The 20267-nt window shown below is 42.6% G+C and overlaps 2 protein-coding genes across 2 annotated transcripts in view; one reads left to right on the forward strand and one right to left on the reverse strand.

The window, feature by feature from the left end:
- LOC134743474 (uncharacterized) overlaps positions 1 to 5131 on the reverse strand; it is a 78288-nt gene extending 73157 nt beyond the window's left edge. Inside the window, exon 1 of the mRNA XM_063676920.1 lies at positions 4913 to 5131. The gene's annotated coding sequence lies outside the window, so the exon portion shown is untranslated. The remainder of the gene's footprint in view (positions 1 to 4912) is intronic.
- A 2272-nt stretch (positions 5132 to 7403) lies between these two features.
- Positions 7404 to 13379, forward strand: LOC134743377 (uncharacterized). Its single transcript, XM_063676769.1, has one exon. The coding sequence runs from the start codon at positions 7404 to 7406 to the stop codon at positions 13377 to 13379; it is 5976 nt and encodes a 1991-aa protein (XP_063532839.1).
- Positions 13380 to 20267: the final 6888 nt, after the last annotated feature.

Below are 20267 nucleotides of genomic sequence, written 5' to 3' on the forward strand. Positions count from 1 at the left end.
GCGAGTGTGGAATTGAAACATGAGCAAGCGAAAGGATTCTATAGTTGAACCACGAGCGAAGCGAGTGGTTCTAAAATAGAATCCTGAGCGTAGCGAGTGTTTCAACACACGAGAAGTAAAATACATTTGCACCCGTGTGTAACACAAAACTTTTCCCCTCACTATAGCGAGGAAAGTGCAACATCCACAGGCGTTAGATCATCTTCATCACTGGAATCACAAATTTTTTTACGATATTATAACAGAAAACACTAGAAATTCTGATTTTTACGTGAGTCGGTGAGAAGAACAGTAAAATTTTTGTTGACAATGTTGACATTTCTGTTCTGACGTATGAAATGTCAACGATGCGTTTTGAAATTGCATCGACTCAACTTGTGCGTTCCGAATTATATTTAACATCATTACAAAAAATCTAACGTTTCTTATGGAATTTTAAGGTTTATGACTTAAAATTATTAAATAAAGCTAAATTTGGTATTTTTTATTAGATTCTCAAACCATTTATTTAATGATAATTAATATCGAACGAACCATTATCATGATCGTTTTACGTTTTATTATCTGTCAAGCTACTTAAACACGCTCCATCCAAGGTCAAATTACTTTCCCCACTAGTGGATAAAATGCGTTTTTCCTCGCTTGTTTCAAAGGATAATAGACGGCTTTCCGAGCTAGTGAGGGGAAAATTACTATTTATATACAGACAGACTATAAAGGTCTCTGGTTGACTACGGACTGCGGAGCCCTAAAAAAGGGTCTAAGCTAGCCTTTAGTCCTCGCGGGACGAAATGATATTTGACCGATGATTTCGAATGCAGTCTTAGGGTGGAAAATAAAAATTTGTTGCCTCATCTTGTTATAATCTCTAGAGAATACTGCAGAGTCGACGTCAATACTAGAAGTATTGAATTTAGAAATAAAGATATAGAAAGAAAGATACAGATAGTTTATTATTTAAGTAGGCATATTACAATGCGCTTATGAACGTCAAATAAAGCTACGCCGGCTCTAACCCGACACCTCTGCCCCGAGAAGATTTAAATCCCCCCTCAAGGGGGTAATAATATGTACCAATAATAATAAAGTTATTGCCTGTCTTCATTAAACCGCTTAATTAAGTTAATTATAAAGAAGTCATTAACTTTAGTAACTATACTAATTAAAGTAAAGGTTACAGTATAAACAAATTAAATAACAAACTTCGAACCGTTCGAAAACTTTTTCGTTTATAAAGTAAAGTGAAAAATGGTAAGTATAGAATTACCCCTATCCGAGATAATGGTATTTTCTTATAACAAAGTTTCTCTTAGTGTCTTACCATTACCACACAACGAGTAAAACTTTCATGAAATATTCAAGACACGAAAAATAATTTCGTCTGAGCTGAGAACGTTTATAATTTAATAATTCCATAATGTTTCTCTGCGGAAATGGAATATTCAGCAAACAACCATAGTTAGTGTCGGATTATGCAAAGGAATCTAATAGCTATAGGGTCGGTTGCACCAAACCGTCTGACACCGTTAAAGCGTTCGCTAAATTTTATTGTGTGGGAAGTTTCATAGATCTCTGCTGCGTGACGTTGTCAATCTGTTAAATGTGGTTGGTGCAACTGGCCCTTATACAGTCAAAAATACAATGCCGTAAAATTGAGTGACGAACAAGCAAACATCAAACATCAAACATTTATTCAGCAAATAGGCCACAGGGGCACTCAGGGCAGAGGGGCTTTACATGTCAATTTTTACAAACAATAAAATTAATCCAAAATTACAAAAAACAATTACATAAATATAAATGTTAAATTACACAAGAAAAAAACTAATAAAAACTATACAAATAACAGAAGTACTAAAATTGTTTAGAGATGTAAAAGTCAGGATGTTAGGTGTCAGAGATAAAATGTATATAATAATAAAAAAGATCATCAAATTATCCAGAGATGTAAAGGGTCTCCAAGACTTGAATTATTATATAATTAATAAAAAGACAAGATATTAAATCAGACAAACAGACAAGAACCGAATGAAGTGCCTCACGTTAATGCCACTCAAAAGTAAAGTTACATAGGTAAAATGAAGCCCGTGCAAACTTAAACAGACCGGTCTCCACAAACAGCACTCGTTCACGAGTATGACGCGTATCTCAGCCATCGTCTCCCTCAAACTTCCAAAATTCAAAAATTCAAATATACAAATTACAAATTTTCACTTTATATTTAACTTCGAACGCGAAGATTCACCTAACGAGGTAACGTTTTTAGGTAAAGAATAATTTGTTGCTTAAAAAATGCAGATATAAATAATATGCAAAGTTCTTGGCATACTTTACCAACCTAATGCAACTCAACTCATTAGCTTTGTAAACTCTAACCAGGTGCAAAACAGAAAATTCATCTCAGACGACCTCCGAGCGCTGGGTTTCTTTCGTCAACCTTGGAGTTAATACTGCTTTGATGGAGGTTCATTACTGAGTATGAAAAACGACCAAGAAATTCTTTAAAGCTTTGTTCAGACTTCATCATTCTTTTTTTAGTTAAACGAAATTAAAGCCCTTTGTAGTCGAGACATTGGTAATGTAAAATCGTAGTTTATTAATAATTAAAAGATCAACGGAAAAAATATTTTGACAAAGCTTGGGGCGGTTATTATGACCAGGTTCTCTAGAAAATCTAGAATATATTTAATATCGTATGCATAATTATTAAGTGGCCCTGATTTCATTTAGTCATTTATTTATTCCAACCATATTGTAGTACAGGTCTTAATAACTAGGTACATTCAGAGTCATATGGGCCCTGGCTGGCTGGCTGATTACCAGTCCGCCGGACGATATCGGCCTGTCAGTTGTTCGGAACTGTCAAAATTTTGTTCCAACTGACAGGCTCATGTCCGGCGGAGTGATAATCAGTGGGCCCCTTTAGACTACAGTTTGACTTCTGATCCTTGTAGTGGTGTTCCTAGGCTTCAAGAAAGCAAGGGGCGTAGCCAAGATGAAAATCGTTTGCTCTACGACAACGAAACGCTGTCGCTATCACTCTTCCATATTAGTGCGATAGAGAGACAGATATATATTACCTGTACTCATTATGTGTGGTGAGAGAAAATTAAATTATATATTTGACCCTTAAATTTTATTTTTAAATTACTATATGTAGTATGAAATGAGGTACCTGCGTCAAAGAAGGCCCATGTTTCTTAGGGTTCCGTAGTCAACTAGGAACCCTTGTAGTTTCGTCGTGTCCGTCTGTCTGTCTGTCTGTCCGCGGCATTGCTCCGTAACCGTTAGTGCTAGAAAGCTGCAGTTTGGCATGGATACATAGAGATGCATGGCAACAGAACGGTAAAATAAAAAGTATTAAAAAAAAATTGGGAAAAAAAACTGTTTTTTGTGTTTTTTTTTTTCTTTAATTCAATGGTGTAGGATATCGTTGGATAGATCTTTCAAAACGAATAAGGGTCTTCATAAATCATTTTTTTAAACAGTAAATGCTTTCGGAAATAGTCGCTCCGAAAGAGAAAAAATGTGTGTCCCCTCTACTTTTGAACTATGAGACCAAAAATATGAAAAAAACCGGCCAAGTGCGAGTCGGACTCGCGCACCGAGGGTTCCGTACTTTTTAGTATTTGTTGTTATAGCGGCAACAGAAATACGTCATCTGTGAAAATTTCAACTTTCTAGCTATCACGGTTCATGAGATACAGCCTGGTGACAGACAGACGGACAGACGGACAGACGGACAGACGGACAGACGGACAGACGGACAGACGGACAGACGGACAGACGGACAGACGGACAGACGGACAGACGGACAGATGGACAGACGGACAAACGGACAGACGGACAGACGGACAGACGGACAGACGTACAGACGGACAGACGGACAGACGGACAGACGGACAGACGGACAGACGGACAGACGGACAGACGGACAGACGGACAGCGTAGTCTTAGTAATAGGGTCCCATTTTTACCATTTGGGTACGGAACCCTAAAAATAATAATCGTAAAACAACAGCTTAATAAATGCTTTTGCCTTTTTTTAAGAAAAAAATATACGACGGCGATATTTGAAACGGTCAATGATAGACCACTTCAACAGATTTTTAGATAAGATTTTCCGGGCTGGAAACCGATCTCTTTGAACCTTAATTAATAAATAATGTGACGTACAAAAAAAAGGTTCTTCCTTGGCAGGAGTGAGCGCAAATAATTGATAATTGATTCCATTGTTCTCGTATAATTAGGTATTAATCTCGTATCATGTTATCGAGTATTATTTAACTCATGTACTTACTTATTTCCGTTAGAAATTGGTGTAATTGAGGACATAGGATAGTTTTTATCAATCATCATCATTCCACGCAGAAAAATGACGCGGGCAGCGGGCAGAAGCTAGTGACATAATATGTACAAATTGAAAACACTGGAATAAGTAAAAGTGGTTTTGTGAAAACATTTTTAAATAATTAAAACCTAAACTTAATTATTTATTGTCTTTTTACTTTAAAAGTTTAACAATATTTTGTCGTGACTTATTTTCTTTTTCGATTTAACAAAACAATGAAGTATGAATTATCAGATCTGTATATGACTCGTGGTATCGGTTTTGTAATGATTACTTTGGACGAAGGTTTAAAATGTATTAAACTGTATCAACTTAAAATCATAAAGTTTACATTTGGACAAACGTGGTACTAGGATAATTGTAATTAATATAAATTATTAAACATTATATTAAAATAATTATTTGAAAATGCAAGTTTAAAACCTTTTTTTTAAGTATATAAACAAATGAAAATACTAAGTTATTGATGGTTCAGAAAAGTACACATAAAATTTAAATTTACCCCTGTTTTATAAGGTAATTATGTCAAGTTTATATTAATTAATGAATTGTAAAACTTACCTCATACACACGAAAACACAGTTTTTCAGTTACAAAAATCCAAAAACACCTCCAACCACATCACTAAACAAACAACATCAACAACAAAAAAATACTTCCTAATTCCAAAGTACTTTTCAAACACTAATTCAAAAATAGAACGTTCGACGTTCGAAATTCGAATTCAAACTCCCGGCGCGCGTGCTCAAGCTCCGGTGGTTTCAGCCAAACTGGCTGAATAGACCGCCGTTGTCACATCATAAAAAGGTGCTCAGCGCAGAAAAATGTCAGTGACGACGTGAATGTAGAATGAGTTGAAATACGGCGGGTGCTATCTATCAAACTTTTGCTGAGTTTGGGAGTTGAATGAAAAAAAATTAAGCTTTTATGACCGTTATGAACTTGAAAGGTCAAAAAAGTCAATTATTTTAGAAAATGCGTTTGTTTGCCTGACCAGTAATATATGATCATTGTCAAGAGGGCGCTGTTCATTCTCATGTTTAGTGACAGTTCAGTATAGTATGAAAAAAATAGTTCCAGTGAAATTCGCAACATGGCGCGTGATCATTATATTCCTGGCCAGGCTTTACTAAACTACTGAATATTTAATAACCCGACTTACACAAAGGAGGAGGATCTGCATGTCAAAAACTCGTACACTGGTTAGGATTGTTTTGAAATTTGATATGAACATTCAACTAAATACTTTTAAAACTTCAACCTGTTCCCTTTTCTATGTATAACATGTTTTAGCGATGAAAACGAGAACTAGACAGGCATAATTATATTTTATGTAAATGGTCACGCCAAGTTTCATGAAATTTCATTGCCGTTTGAGAGACTTACATCGATTGTATGGGAGTGGCTTTTTAGCGGCTGGTTCATGTGACTTTTAAGCATGTTACTTAGGGCATTTTCTATGAAAAGGGACCTTATTGCCGATGGCGCTTACGCCGCATAGCGTCGCGCGGCATTGTAATTATATCGGAGCATCGTTTATAATGGCGTAATAACCATCGACAATAAGGTCCCTTGTTTAGAAAATACCACATTTTTTTACGTAAACACTCAGCCATTGTTAGTTAAACCAAGAAAAGTCTGCAGTGATTTTGATAGCATACGAATTATGAAGTATAAATAACACTTGCACTGCGTGTGCTATCAAAATCGCTGCACACTTTTCTTGGTCTAACTCTAGGTGTTAGCGACGCTCTAACACGACAGTAGATGATTCTAAGTTAATTTAAATCGAATAGTTTAAGATTGTATTCTTAATAAAGATTTTATCGTTTAGGTAGGCAAATTCGCTCTAGATTGTTATTAGTTCGTAAGTAACATGTATATACGCGTTATTTTATAGCCTAGGATTAGTTATGTATCTAGGTTTCATTCGATTTCATAAGAAAAGGTCAAATTATTTCCCTTGAATTCCTAATCCCATAGTAAAAAGAGTGAGATAAAGCATTAGAAAGAGATTAAAATGTAGATTCGTTAATTGGCTCACGAATTATAGCCAATCATAAGAAAATGTAGACAAGGATAGGTAAGAATGAGCAGGACGCACGATCAACTTCTCATTGGTCACACAAAATCCGCCGAGCATTTCGATATCGCTCAGATTTTACTATGGAGTTAGTACGTTCGATCAAATATCACGTAAATTATAAATATCCGACCATAATAATGTATGTAGAAATCATAGAGAATAATATCGTTTATCGATCAGTGCAGGTACTATTGTCATAGGCCTAGCCAAAGTATTGTATTCGGCCAGCGAAAGGGCAAAAAACCCGCGCTATTGTCCTCGACGCGAGCGGACAATAGCCCGTATTGTGTGAGTATTACCGAGCAGAACAGAAGAGATTCGCTAATCGAGTAGCCTAATGGTTTAGATGTTAGGATACATAAGTTTTAATTCGATAATTACGTGATTAATTAAGTAAACATAATGTAAGCGATAACGAGATAACTAAAATCGAGGCGATGGCGGCCGGATAGCGTCATTAGCCAATCAGAGCCCTTCGAATCGAACGAATGGAAATCGATCTTATCTCCTTATCGTAGGAGCTTTCCTTTTCTTAAATTTTCGTATAAATACAGGGAAGGACGACTGGGTAGGCACAGTATCGGAAAAGCAGCTTCTACTATCAAAAAGTCCTCAAGAAAACCTGAAGAAGTTTAAAGTGCCCAGTCGTTCTACTCTCAGTTACCGTGTTAGGAGTATTTTTATACCTTGTACCGCGATTAATAAAAGTCAGTTTTTACAAGTGTCGTAATTAGTTTAATTCGAATTCGTGGATAGTTATCCTGGTCCTTCGAGGGTGAGTCGGCGTGGGAACGGACACGTCTCGGCAGTACGAGTGGCGGCGGCAGGGCGTGCCAGCGACCAGACTCTACAACTGAGCTCCGGAGGCTATAGTGCGTCGCGGACTGCATTATTTTCTGGTCCTTCGAGGAGCCGGATTTCCTGTCAGCCCATCGAGACGTCGTGTTCAAGCCCATGTCTCTCAATATGGTAAAAACGAGGTCGAAGTCAGCGTCGCGGATCGACGAAGACAGGCAGCGCTTCCTAGACGAGGGCGCGGCGGCGGCTCAAGCGCGTGAGCTCGCCCGCGTAGCTGCAGAGAGGGCCGGAGGCGCCGACGCGGAGCGTCTCTCCCCTCCACCTGCCGAGTCGACCGGCGCAGAAAGGACCAATCAGCGCGCTGCGAGTGCCGAGCCGCTCGGCGCAGCGGCCGCGCTACCACCGATCGAACCCAGGTTTGGGGACTTACCGAGGCCACCGAGGTCTCCATCGCAAGATACAATGATGCTGTGGAGCAAGGATCTCAAGAAGCGCTTACGGCGTCTATCGAGACCGACACCGATACCGTCACGTCATCCGAAGACAGTCACCAGAGACTATACGACGTCACAACCGCAGGTAACTCCTAGGGAGGCAAGCACCCCGTATGCCCCTACCCGCTCTCATTCCGTGCGTTCGTGCGCGAGTACTATCGTCGAAGCCAGAGTCTCCCAGATCGAGTTGGAAGCGGACGAGCGGCTAGCGGCGATCAAGAAAAAGGAGTTACAACTCGAAGCCGACTTAATTCGTAAGCGGCTAGAAACCCAGAAGCTGCAAATACGTGCAGAAGGTAGTACGACCGACGCGGTTTCCGATCCAGACGACGTCGAGCCGCAAAAACAAAGAAGAATCCTTAAGTGGATGGACGAATCGCAGGACAAGACGCGAACCGAGCCCGTCAAGTCCAACAAAAGGTTAGCCAACGAGCCACCGCCAGACTACGACACTCCCAGGCGACCTACGCAGGCGGAGCGGCATATTCGACGTCGCTCACCGAGCCGCGAGGATCGTCGGCGATCGTTATCGCCACCGGACGAGCCCCGTACGCCGCACACGGCACGTACGCAGCTCACGAACGAAGGTACGGTTGCGGAGTCTATGCTGCAGTTATTCGAGAGAATGCAAATGGCGGCTCGTCCGGCACCGAAAGATATATTCGAGTTGCCCCACTTCTACGGCGATGTAAGTGAGTGGCGAAGTTTCTACAATACGTACACCGAGACGTCGAAGAGATACAAGTTTACGGACTACGAAAACGTCGCGAGACTGCGTATGGCGTTACGCGGGGACGCGAAGACGTGCGTGTCACACGTCCTATCGACCGCTACGAAACCAGACATGATAATGCGGATATTGAAGAAGCAGTTTGGCCGAAGCGAAGTGCTTTTGGACAAGGCGATCGAAGATTTGCGAAGACTGCCGCAGTTGGGACCGAGCGCGAACGATCTCAACACTTTCGCAATCAAGATTATGAACATAGTGTCAACAATCATAGACGTCGACCGAAGACACTATGCCGATAATCCGATGCTCATACGAGAAGTCACGGACCGATTATCGCCTCATTTACGCAGCAGATGGTGCGACTATGCAGCCAGGCATCGGGACATCGACGATCCGGAGATTCTACAACTCGCGGATTTCCTGATGGAGGAGAGCGAGCAAGAGATGTCGTTCTGTCACGCTCGCGCGGCCCCGGTGCGCGCGCAGACCCCGTATGCACCGCCGCACGCGCGCGCGACCGGCGCTCGACTGACTGCATCCGCGCCGCGCTACCCCACTCCGGCTACCGCGAACGCGAGCCGCTACGCGATTGGCCCGAAAGTCACGTACGCCGCTCGTCATGTAAACGTCGCGAAGTCAACGTGCCTGTATTGTGGGGGCAATCATTCGACACCGGACTGTCGTAAGCTCGCCACACAGAGCATAGGAGCGAGATGGGAATGGGCGAAGCTGAACAGGATCTGCTACAGATGTATGGACGCGAAACATCTCAAGATTCAATGTAAGGCGAAAGCGTGTGGCGTGGCAGGCTGCCCGCACGTGCATCATCGATTACTCCATGCTGACCCGATGCAGGAGCCAAACGAAGACACTACAATGGCGGTAACTCTGTCTGCGCAACGAGCGGTTGCCCCTCCGAGAGTTACGTCATCGGTCGAGCCAGCGGCGAGAGCGGAGCCGCGGCCCTCAGAACGAGAGGACAACGACCCACGCGTGTACGTGTCATCGACCCCGAACTATAACGTGCTGCTCAAGGTGCTACCTGTTACGGTAACAGGCCCGAAAGGTACAGTTCAAATTTTTGCCTTTTTAGACGACGGATCGACGCTATCAATGATAGATCAAGATGTCGCGGACGAGATAGGAGCAGTGGGCGAGGACGAGCCCCTCTGTATCCGCGGAATACGCAATCTGAAGCATACATCAATCACGCAAACGGTAAAGGCAACAGTGAGATCTGCACGAGGAGGCACCGCACACGGGATCGTCGTAAAAACAGTAGAAGGTTTGGGAATCAGATCGCAGTCGCTCAATAAAGCCGAGTTAATGAAGTACGAGCATCTCGCAGACCTAGGAGACGAGTGCTACACAGGTACGGGAGTACCACAGATGCTGATTGGAGGTGACTTTAGTCATTTAATAACTCCCATGGAGATAAGGCAGGGCGGCGAGGACGAGCCGTGCGCGATGAAGACTCCATTGGGATGGGCATTTTTCGGAAGAATGCCGCGTATAATTCGTACCGTCGAGCAAACAGTCATGCATTGTCGTACCGACGACGAAGACTTGAACGAGCAAGTGAAGAAACATTGGTCGATCGAGGCGCTTGGAGTAACACAGAAAGAAAATGTAAGTCCGAGCGATCAGCGAGCCATCGACATATTCAACGCTACGGTACGCAAAACTACGAGAGGCCGGTACGAGGTAGGACAACTGTGGGCGTCCGACGAAGTGAAGCTACCACCGAGTTATGCAATGGCACGATCGAGATTGCATAATCTGGAATCGCGAATGCGACGCGATAAGGACTTTGCCGCGGACTACGCAGCCCAGATACGGAAGTTACTACAAAAAGGATATGCTGAACGCATAATGGAACCACCACAAACCGATCGAACTTGGTTTTTGCCGCATTTCAGCGTGTTTAACCTCAACAAAGGAAAAGGGAGAGCCGTATTCGACTGCGCAGCAAAAAGCCAAGGAAACAGTCTGAATGATTACATCTTAGCGGGACCGGACTTGCTACAGAGCCTGTTAGGCATACTACTGAGGTTTCGCGAATGGAGCTTCGCAGTAGTAGCGGACATACAGGAGATGTTTCTTCAGATCCAGATACGAGCCGAGGACCAACAGAGCCAGCTCTTCTTGTGGCGAGGTACAAGAAGAGACATGGAGCCGCAGGTTTACAAACTTAATCGAGTTTGTTTTGGGAACGTGTCGTCACCTTTTCTCGCGCATTCCGTGCGCAACCGGAATGCGATCGATAACGCAGATAAGTATCCCGAGGCGGTCTACGATATCCAGAACAACCACTACATGGATGACTACGTGGCGTCATACAAAACCGAAAACGAGCTGTTAAGAACATCATCGCAGGTACGAGACTCTCACGCCGAAGGGAACTTTCACTTGCGAGGCTACGCGAGTAACAGCGAACGATTGCTAGCGAGTATAGAGCCGGAATTGCACGCACAGGAGCCGACGCATCTAGGCGAGAGACAGCAGACCGTTCTAGGTATGACCTGGGACCCTAGCACCGATACGCTAGGCTACAACACGAAGATGCTGCGTGTACCGGAGGCCGTGAAGACTCGCGAGCGACTGCCGACAAAAAGGGAGCTACTTAGCGCGATAATGTCCATTTACGACCCGATGGGACTTATCGCACAATACGTAATAAGCGCGAAGATTATTTTTCAACGAGTATGGGCGAAAGGGACGACATGGGACGCACCGTTACCGAACGAAGAAGCCGAAGACTTTTTTCAGTGGCTGAAAGCACTGAAATTTGTAGCGACTCTACGCATTCCGAGGCAATACGAGTCGCCGAGTAGAGTAACAAGGTACACTCTACACATTTTTACAGACGCATCGACCGAGGCATATTGCGCTGTAGCGTATTGGCGCATAGAGAACGCGGAACACGAAGTGCAGGTCAGCCTGGCGGCGGGTAAGAGTAGGGTTTGTCCCCTGAAAGTACTTTCCGTGCCGAGGCTGGAGCTGACAGCTGCAATTATCGGAGTCCGACTGGCAGACACAATAAAAAACGAACAGAGATACGATATTGAAAAAGTAAGTTATTGGACGGACTCGCAAGTGCTGCTAGGATGGATCAGAGACGACGCACGAAACTACAAGCCGTTCGTGTCACACCGCTTAGCTGAAATAGCTGAAAAATCGGACCGACAAGCGTGGAGGTACGTGCCGACCGACGTGAACCCGGCAGACCACGCTACACGAGGCAAGCCGACGAGGAAAATCGACATCGACGACGATTGGTATAAAGGCCCGCCATTTCTACGCCGACCCGAGGCGGAGTGGCCGAGTCAAAATATCACTGAAAAACCGAGTGAAGACCTCCCTGAAAAGAAGTCTAACGTGAAGGCGGAGACCACGCTGACTACGACTATATCGAGACCGGACCCATCGAGCGTGTTACCGGACATACGACGTTTCAGTAACTACGATCGACTAATCAACTCTACAGCCTACGTGTTGCTATTCGTAGAAAAATTGAAAACGAGAAATAGAAGACTACAGCTTCAAGTAAGTCACATTAAGCGAGCCGAGCATATGTGGCTACAAAATAGTCAGCGGAGGAGCTTCCCGGACGAGATACGAACACTGAACGCGGGACGAGAACTGGAGAAGAAATCGAGATTATACACTCTAGCACCCGAGCTGAGCGATGACGGCGTGCTACGTATGAAAACCCGCTTAGGTAGCGCTCCAGTCTTGTACTCATCACTGCATCCTGTTATATTAGACGGAAGGGATCCATTTACCAGATTAATGGTCCTACGAGCTCACAGACGATCAGCGCATATACATAACGAGGCCGTTATAAATCAATTGCGTCAAAATTATTGGATTTTGCAGTTACGACCGACCGTGAAAGCTGTGGCGCGAGATTGCGCGCTGTGCAGGCTACGCCGAGCCTTGCCGCGCGCGCAACCTCTTGGCGACCTACCACCCGAGCGACTACAGGCTTACCAGAGGCCATTCACCTACACCGCGCAAGATTACCTAGGTCCTATGTACGTGACCATAGGCCGACGACGAGAGAAGCGCTGGGTGTGTCTGTACACATGCCTAGCAACACGAGCCATACACTTGGAAAGTGTATACAGCCTGTCAACGGACAGCGCACTCCTCGCGCTACGTCGCTTCGCAGCGAGGCGAGGATGGCCGAGCACCATGTATAGCGACAACGCAACGTGCTTTAAGGCCGCATCGAACGAGCTGCGTGAGGCCTACCGACAATGGCTTCCGCAACTACAAACCTACGGCGTGCAACAGCGAATGAATTGGAAATTCATTCCCCCCGGCAACCCCTCGGCAGGCGGAGCTTGGGAGCGCATGGTGCGCACCGTGAAGACAGCAATGCTCTATACATTCAATACTAGAGCCCCGAAACCCGAAGTTTTCGAAACTATATTGACCGAAATCGAAAATATCGTCAACCGAAGACCGCTTACACACGTCAACGTAGACCCGGACAGCGAAGAAAGTCTCACACCGGCACACTTTCTTTTGCTCCAAAACGCTAACCTACCGATGATTGGAGCCTACGACGAGAACGAGACGAGACAATGGAAAGCTGCCCAGGCGCTAGCTGACCACTTCTGGCGGCGCTGGACGAAGGAATACTTCCCACTTCTGGCACCACGCAAGTCGTCCGATGACGGAGGGCGACAGATCCAGCCGGGAGATGTGGTCATCATATCCGAGCCGAACGGACCACGTAGCGTGTGGCCCAAAGGAGTCGTCGAGATCGTCTACCATGGACCCGACGGACGGGTTCGCTCCGCAGACATCAGGACGAGGCACGGGACGCTACGCAGGCCAACCTGTAGGCTTGCGGTCATCGCGTCGCAACCCAGACACCAGGAGTCTTCGACTGCGGGGACAAAATGTTAGCGACGCTCTAACACGACAGTAGATGATTCTAAGTTAATTTAAATCGAATAGTTTAAGATTGTATTCTTAATAAAGATTTTATCGTTTAGGTAGGCAAATTCGCTCTAGATTGTTATTAGTTCGTAAGTAACATGTATATACGCGTTATTTTATAGCCTAGGATTAGTTATGTATCTAGGTTTCATTCGATTTCATAAGAAAAGGTCAAATTATTTCCCTTGAATTCCTAATCCCATAGTAAAAAGAGTGAGATAAAGCATTAGAAAGAGATTAAAATGTAGATTCGTTAATTGGCTCACGAATTATAGCCAATCATAAGAAAATGTAGACAAGGATAGGTAAGAATGAGCAGGACGCACGATCAACTTCTCATTGGTCACACAAAATCCGCCGAGCATTTCGATATCGCTCAGATTTTACTATGGAGTTAGTACGTTCGATCAAATATCACGTAAATTATAAATATCCGACCATAATAATGTATGTAGAAATCATAGAGAATAATATCGTTTATCGATCAGTGCAGGTACTATTGTCATAGGCCTAGCCAAAGTATTGTATTCGGCCAGCGAAAGGGCAAAAAACCCGCGCTATTGTCCTCGACGCGAGCGGACAATAGCCCGTATTGTGTGAGTATTACCGAGCAGAACAGAAGAGATTCGCTAATCGAGTAGCCTAATGGTTTAGATGTTAGGATACATAAGTTTTAATTCGATAATTACGTGATTAATTAAGTAAACATAATGTAAGCGATAACGAGATAACTAAAATCGAGGCGATGGCGGCCGGATAGCGTCATTAGCCAATCAGAGCCCTTCGAATCGAACGAATGGAAATCGATCTTATCTCCTTATCGTAGGAGCTTTCCTTTTCTTAAATTTTCGTATAAATACAGGGAAGGACGACTGGGTAGGCACAGTATCGGAAAAGCAGCTTCTACTATCAAAAAGTCCTCAAGAAAACCTGAAGAAGTTTAAAGTGCCCAGTCGTTCTACTCTCAGTTACCGTGTTAGGAGTATTTTTATACCTTGTACCGCGATTAATAAAAGTCAGTTTTTACAAGTGTCGTAATTAGTTTAATTCGAATTCGTGGATAGTTATCCTGGTCCTTCGAGGGTGAGTCGGCGTGGGAACGGACACGTCTCGGCAGTACGAGTGGCGGCGGCAGGGCGTGCCAGCGACCAGACTCTACAACTGAGCTCCGGAGGCTATAGTGCGTCGCGGACTGCATTACTAGGATTGTGTAAACTCGTAGCTAATTTTGGCGTGTCTGCCAGCAACCTCAATGCATAGATTAGGCATTTCAACTGTGCCATAAAAACAGGCACCGTTCTGGCGACCCTGTTGCGAAACTGCATATATTTTTCATTATTATTCACAACGAAAGCGGAACTTAATCGCGTAAAATAAGTTTATACCTCCGACGTTTCGAGGACGGTGTTGTCCCCGTGATCTCGGAGAAGACTGGCTAAAGTTGACATCAACATCTTTTGGCCGCGCGAGTTTTTCGAACTACCCGCACTTGGTCTTGTTTATCAGCTTGAACGGCGCCCTAGTGCTAATAATGTTACTCTGTCGGCACACAAAACTAACGATATTCGATTTATCGACTGTCGATATTCGTTTCCGCTATTTACTAATGACTGGATTCCATGTGGACGAGATCGTAAAACCCTCGTTCCGATTGAAATTGCAATGTTTTTGATCTTAATAGCCTCTCGTTTTTCTACTGTAGAAATGGCGATCCAGGGAAAGGATTTTAGGGTTATGCAGCTCAATCCAGTGGTTTGGTCCTGACTCCAGTAAATGCTCAGCCACGGCCATAGACATAGTATAGTAGTTATAGACATGAAACCGAGCGACCAGGGGTAAGAGAAAGACATATTCATGTATGGCAGCATAATCCTTTTTCTCTTTTACTCTTATAAATTTCGGTATTTTGCCATCGCCTCCTGCCTATGCTGCCATAACCCGACCATGAAAAAAAACCCGGTCGGTGATAAGGACAAAGCATGGCACTATTTTCTCTTTCCTCTTATAGGAATCGCAATAAGACTATCTTTCTCTATCAAAGAGTGTCAGGCCCTTGGCCACGGCAGACTTGTTCACTTGACGATTTTTGACAGCTGCGATATGTTCCTTAACTCTTTCTGCTATGGTGCGCTTTGTTTCTCCGATATAGAAACTACCACAACTGCAATTAATTTTATAAACGCCAGGTGACTGGAACGGAATAACGTCCACCGAGAGTTCCGTGCCTTTTAGTATTTGTTGTTATAGCGGCAACAGAAATACATCATCTGTGAAAATATCAACTGTCTAGCTATCACGGTTCATGAGATACAGTCTGGTGACACATCGACAGACAGACAGACATCGAAGTCTTGGTAATAGGGTCCCGTTTTTACCCTTTGGGTACGGGACCCTAACAACGGTAGATAGTTTTGATAGCCCTTATTTTCAATGAATTGCAACGTTAACAACGAAGTGTGATTATGAGATAAAATTATGCTACAAACGACATTGTACAGTAAGTAATAGACTCATAGTTTGTTACAATTGTTACCCTAGGTCAGTGCTCAACTGCTCACGGAGCCGAGCGCCGCCGATGTCACCCGAACGCAGCCGAACGCATCGCGTCCGTACGTTTGTTTGTGTGAATATCATTCATTTTCACGAATGGGGTTGGCTGGTCGGAGTATTTAGTATAAGAGGCCGTAGTCGATTTTGGAGCAAAAATGTAAAATTGATAGATTTAGTCGTTGAAATTATACACGTTTTGTTACGTAATATCTAAATAACAAGTATTGGTTTCTATTAGCACGTTTTCTCATCTTGCCTTTTAATAATGAGGTCGCGAGCGTGCGTCACCGGTAATATATGAAGAGAAGAGGCAGTTTTTAAAAATTCATCAAAAAATTATGGTGGTAAATTATACAAATTGATGTATAAGAATAGTTTCAGCAAATGTTGTAGATTGTTTAAGTATCAAAATGACGTTGAAATTAAGTCGACTGTCAGAGAAATTGTCACTTGTTTTGAAGTAATTTCTAGAGAAAATTGAATTCGTTTAACTTTCATTTCCTCGAACTAAGTCATATAACAAAAATGTAATCTGATAAAGGTCAAGTACAGAACATGTGTAATACAAATTTACCATTTTTAGCAGTCCAAACTTTACGAAATTTACAAACAAGAGCGACAAAATCAGTGCTTTACGCGCGTTTACCTAAACGTCCATCAGAAAAAAAATCATTACTAATTTAGTGAATCTGTTTTCAAAGAATTGATCTGATAAAAGGCAAGATAAGAAGACGTGCTAATAGAAACCAGTACTTGCTATTTCAATTTGGTAATAAAATTTTACATTTTTGCGACTAAAATCGACACCGGCCTCTTAAGTATATTCATTATTTAACAACAAGCTAACATTGTAGAGATAATATTGTATTCAGCCCGCTGTGATAACGTGAGGAGAGGTAATAGCACCGGGCTATTATATTATAAAGCTAAGTTCACACTAACTAATAAAATAAAATAAAATATATTAAAACTAATGTAACCAAATTGGTTTACGGTCTTTTTTTTTATACATCATACCTACTTAAGGATTTCCACGAAATACCAGCTTTAAGGCATTCAAAAGGTACCTTGACACCAAGCTGAGTGGAAACCTTTTCAGTGACGTAATAAAAGTTTAAGTTTTTGTTGCGTCCTGAATACATTTTATTTTATATTATTCTAAATTATACAATATGAACACTTAATGATAACAGAAGACTAATATACAGGTACCTACCTTTTTTCCGGCAAAATTGTACTTATGTAAATATTTGATATTATGAAATCGTTCATTGTTCGCCTCTTACCCCACTCACCTCACCTCACCTACCTCACTTAGTTATTCCATTATCTTGGGAAGATTTGATACAAGCATTCGTTCTACACTTAATTGTCCTACTAACTTACTTTTACCAACATGTACTAAAATGTACTTTGACTTAGTAGTAAGGCAGGACTTCAAATATCGCCGTTATACTTACTCAACCTCGTATCTGCAACACTAATTTGATGACAAAAACACCCGTATTCCGAATGAAAGAAAAGCGACATTTCCATCAAATGATTGTTGCAGATATGAGGTCGAGTATGTGTAGCGACGATATACATTTAAAGCTTGACAACATGGATCACACTAATACTTCTCGACATTACATCATAGTTAGCGCCGAAGTTACTCGAGTTAGAGAACTTCGTTAGGGACACCCTTGCAATGCTGAAGTTACTAGTTATGGTTATTACAGAGTATTATCTTGTTAGAACGTATCGGAATAAGCAGAAATATGAGACTCGAAATTTCCAAAGGACACATATTTTATGAATGTCGATTAAATCACCATCTCACCGCACCGCACGCCGTCGGTAGGGTGTTCGTACTCACACCTTAGAACATTGGTCCCTCACTGTGCGGTTTAAGAGGAATTTCCTCACTCCCTTGCCATGCTATAGTTACTGGTTATGGTTATTACAGCGTATAATGTTATTAGAACGTATCGGAATATTTAAGCAGAAATATGAGACTCGAAATTTCCAAAGGACACATATTAAATTTTATGAATGTCGATTAAATCACCATCTCACCGCACCGCACGCCGTCGGCAGGGTGTTCGTCCTCACACCTTAGAACATTAGTCCCTCACTGTGCAGTTTAAGAGGAATTTCCCCACTCCCTTGACATGCTATAGTTACTGGTTATGGTTATTACAGCGTATATTGTTATTAGAACGTATCGGAATATTTAAGCAGAAATATGAGACTCGAAATTTCCAAAGGACACATATTTGTGCCATTTTCAACCAAAAGGGTACTTATTGTTGCTTGTCAGTAACGCGCTATTTCCATATAGCTTCAATTAGAAATCAACCTTATCGACTAGCGACAATGTGGTACCTTTTGATTGAAAACGTCATGTTTTATGAATGTCGAATAAATCACCATCTCACCGCACTGCACGCCGTCGGCAGGGTGTTCGTCCTCAACATTGGTTCCTCACTGTGCAATTTTAAGAGTAATTTCCCCTCACTTCCTTGCCATGCTAAAGTTACTTGGTTATGGTTACTACAGAATATAATGTTATTAGAAGGGATCGGAATATTTTACCGGAAATATGAGATTCAAAATTTCCAAAGGACAAATTTTATTAATGTCAGTTAAATCACCACCTCACCGCAACGCACGCCGTCGGCAGGGTGTTCGTCCTCATACCTTAGAACCTAAGTGGTCCCGCACTGTGCGATTTAAGAGGAATTTCCTCCCGCGGATGCTCCAGCTGTGAAATAAACTCCCTGCCGAGGTTTTCTCGAGGTACTGCAATATGAAGTTCTTAAAAAAAGTAGTGTACAGGTAAGGGTTCAGGAAGAAAATTATGCTAAGTCCATTTATTTTATGATGTCCATAAGAAAGGCGCAAAACTTTAACTCATGTTATTTAAAAAGTTTTTGACCCAAATAATACCTAATACTACGTTGTGATACAAGTGTGCTACGTTGGTCACTACACACGAGGCGATATTGTGCGCGCGAAAGCGAGTGCGCAATAACAAAACCGATATGTGTAATGACCAATGCACACGTGTTTCATACGACGTTTTTCAACACACTTGCGAGAAAAAAAAGGTTATTTATGATATATGAGGCAAACGAGGACAAATCGCCTGATGGTAAGCAATAACTGTCGCCCATGGACCCCGTGGTCTACAACACCTGAGGGGTTGCAAGACTTTAAGGTGGGAGTACGCTCTTTTCTTGAAGGTATGTATTTTATTTTAATAAAATCCAATATTATGATCATTAGGTGTTCGTAGAACTGATCGAATCAGAAACACGGAACTAAATACGCTCCAGAACTAGAATGGTATACTAGGCGTCAAGACCGCTAAGCTTAAGTGGGACTGGGCTGGACATGTCTGTCGCATGCACCCGGAAAGGTGGGACAAAATGTTTACTGAGTGGGACCCACGGAACACCATAGACGGTGCAGGCCGGGGTTCAGGCAGACCGAAAGGGAGATGGCGGGACGATTTGGATGCATTCTACCCCAAATGGTGGGAAAATGCCGATGACACGGTCGGATGGAGAAAACGAGGCAGCAGTAGTGGGACACCAAGTAGGCTAATAAAAAAATGATCATTGAGATTATTAAAACCTTTACTTTGATGTTTATTAATTAAACAAGTGTTCGTCTAAACATGCCTTTAATGTTCACTGTCCCTTATTAATTTGTAATTTTGTACAAGCCACACTGTCAACAAAGTTAAATTAAACTTTAACAACGTGATATATTTGGGAGAATTAATTCAGCCCCTTTCCTTTTTGCCTCAAAAGATTAACACTAAAGCGGTTTTGCAATATAATTTGCATTTTTTGGGTTGTTTATTAAATTTAATGTAGAGGTTTATTATTAAGCGGGTACAAAAGCAACTCAACATAATAATTTTAATTAAAAATGCAATTTTGGAAAAAAAATGGTTAAATACCGGACCGTGACCTTGGTTCGGTCAGCATATACTTAAACGGACGCCGTACTACCTTCCACTTGATCGAATTGAATCGAACCGGATCAAGGTCGTGGTACGTCCGTCTGTTAGAGCTTTTAAATACAACGCTCCTAAAGCCTCCCCTTATCGAGTCGTCTATATCCTACTGGTACTATTGACCAAATGTTTTGAAATTATTTTTTCAAAAAGGCGTCATTAAGGAAACATTCCAATTCTGACTTTACCCAGCCATGCAGTGTTATGCCGCTTGCAAGAAATGTCAAAAATCCGGTCATCAACATTGATTTTTATGATCTCAAGTAGTAAAGTGCATTGGGATAAGTTCGAAAGCG

This window comes from Cydia strobilella, chromosome 8 (genome assembly GCF_947568885.1).
Source record: "Cydia strobilella chromosome 8, ilCydStro3.1, whole genome shotgun sequence".
NCBI classification, from domain to species: domain Eukaryota; kingdom Metazoa; phylum Arthropoda; class Insecta; order Lepidoptera; family Tortricidae; genus Cydia; species Cydia strobilella.

Coding starts and splice junctions, on each gene's coding strand:
- LOC134743377 (XM_063676769.1), top strand. CDS start 7,404: ATGGTAAAAACGAGGTCGAAGTCAGCGTCGCGGATCGACGAAGACAGG.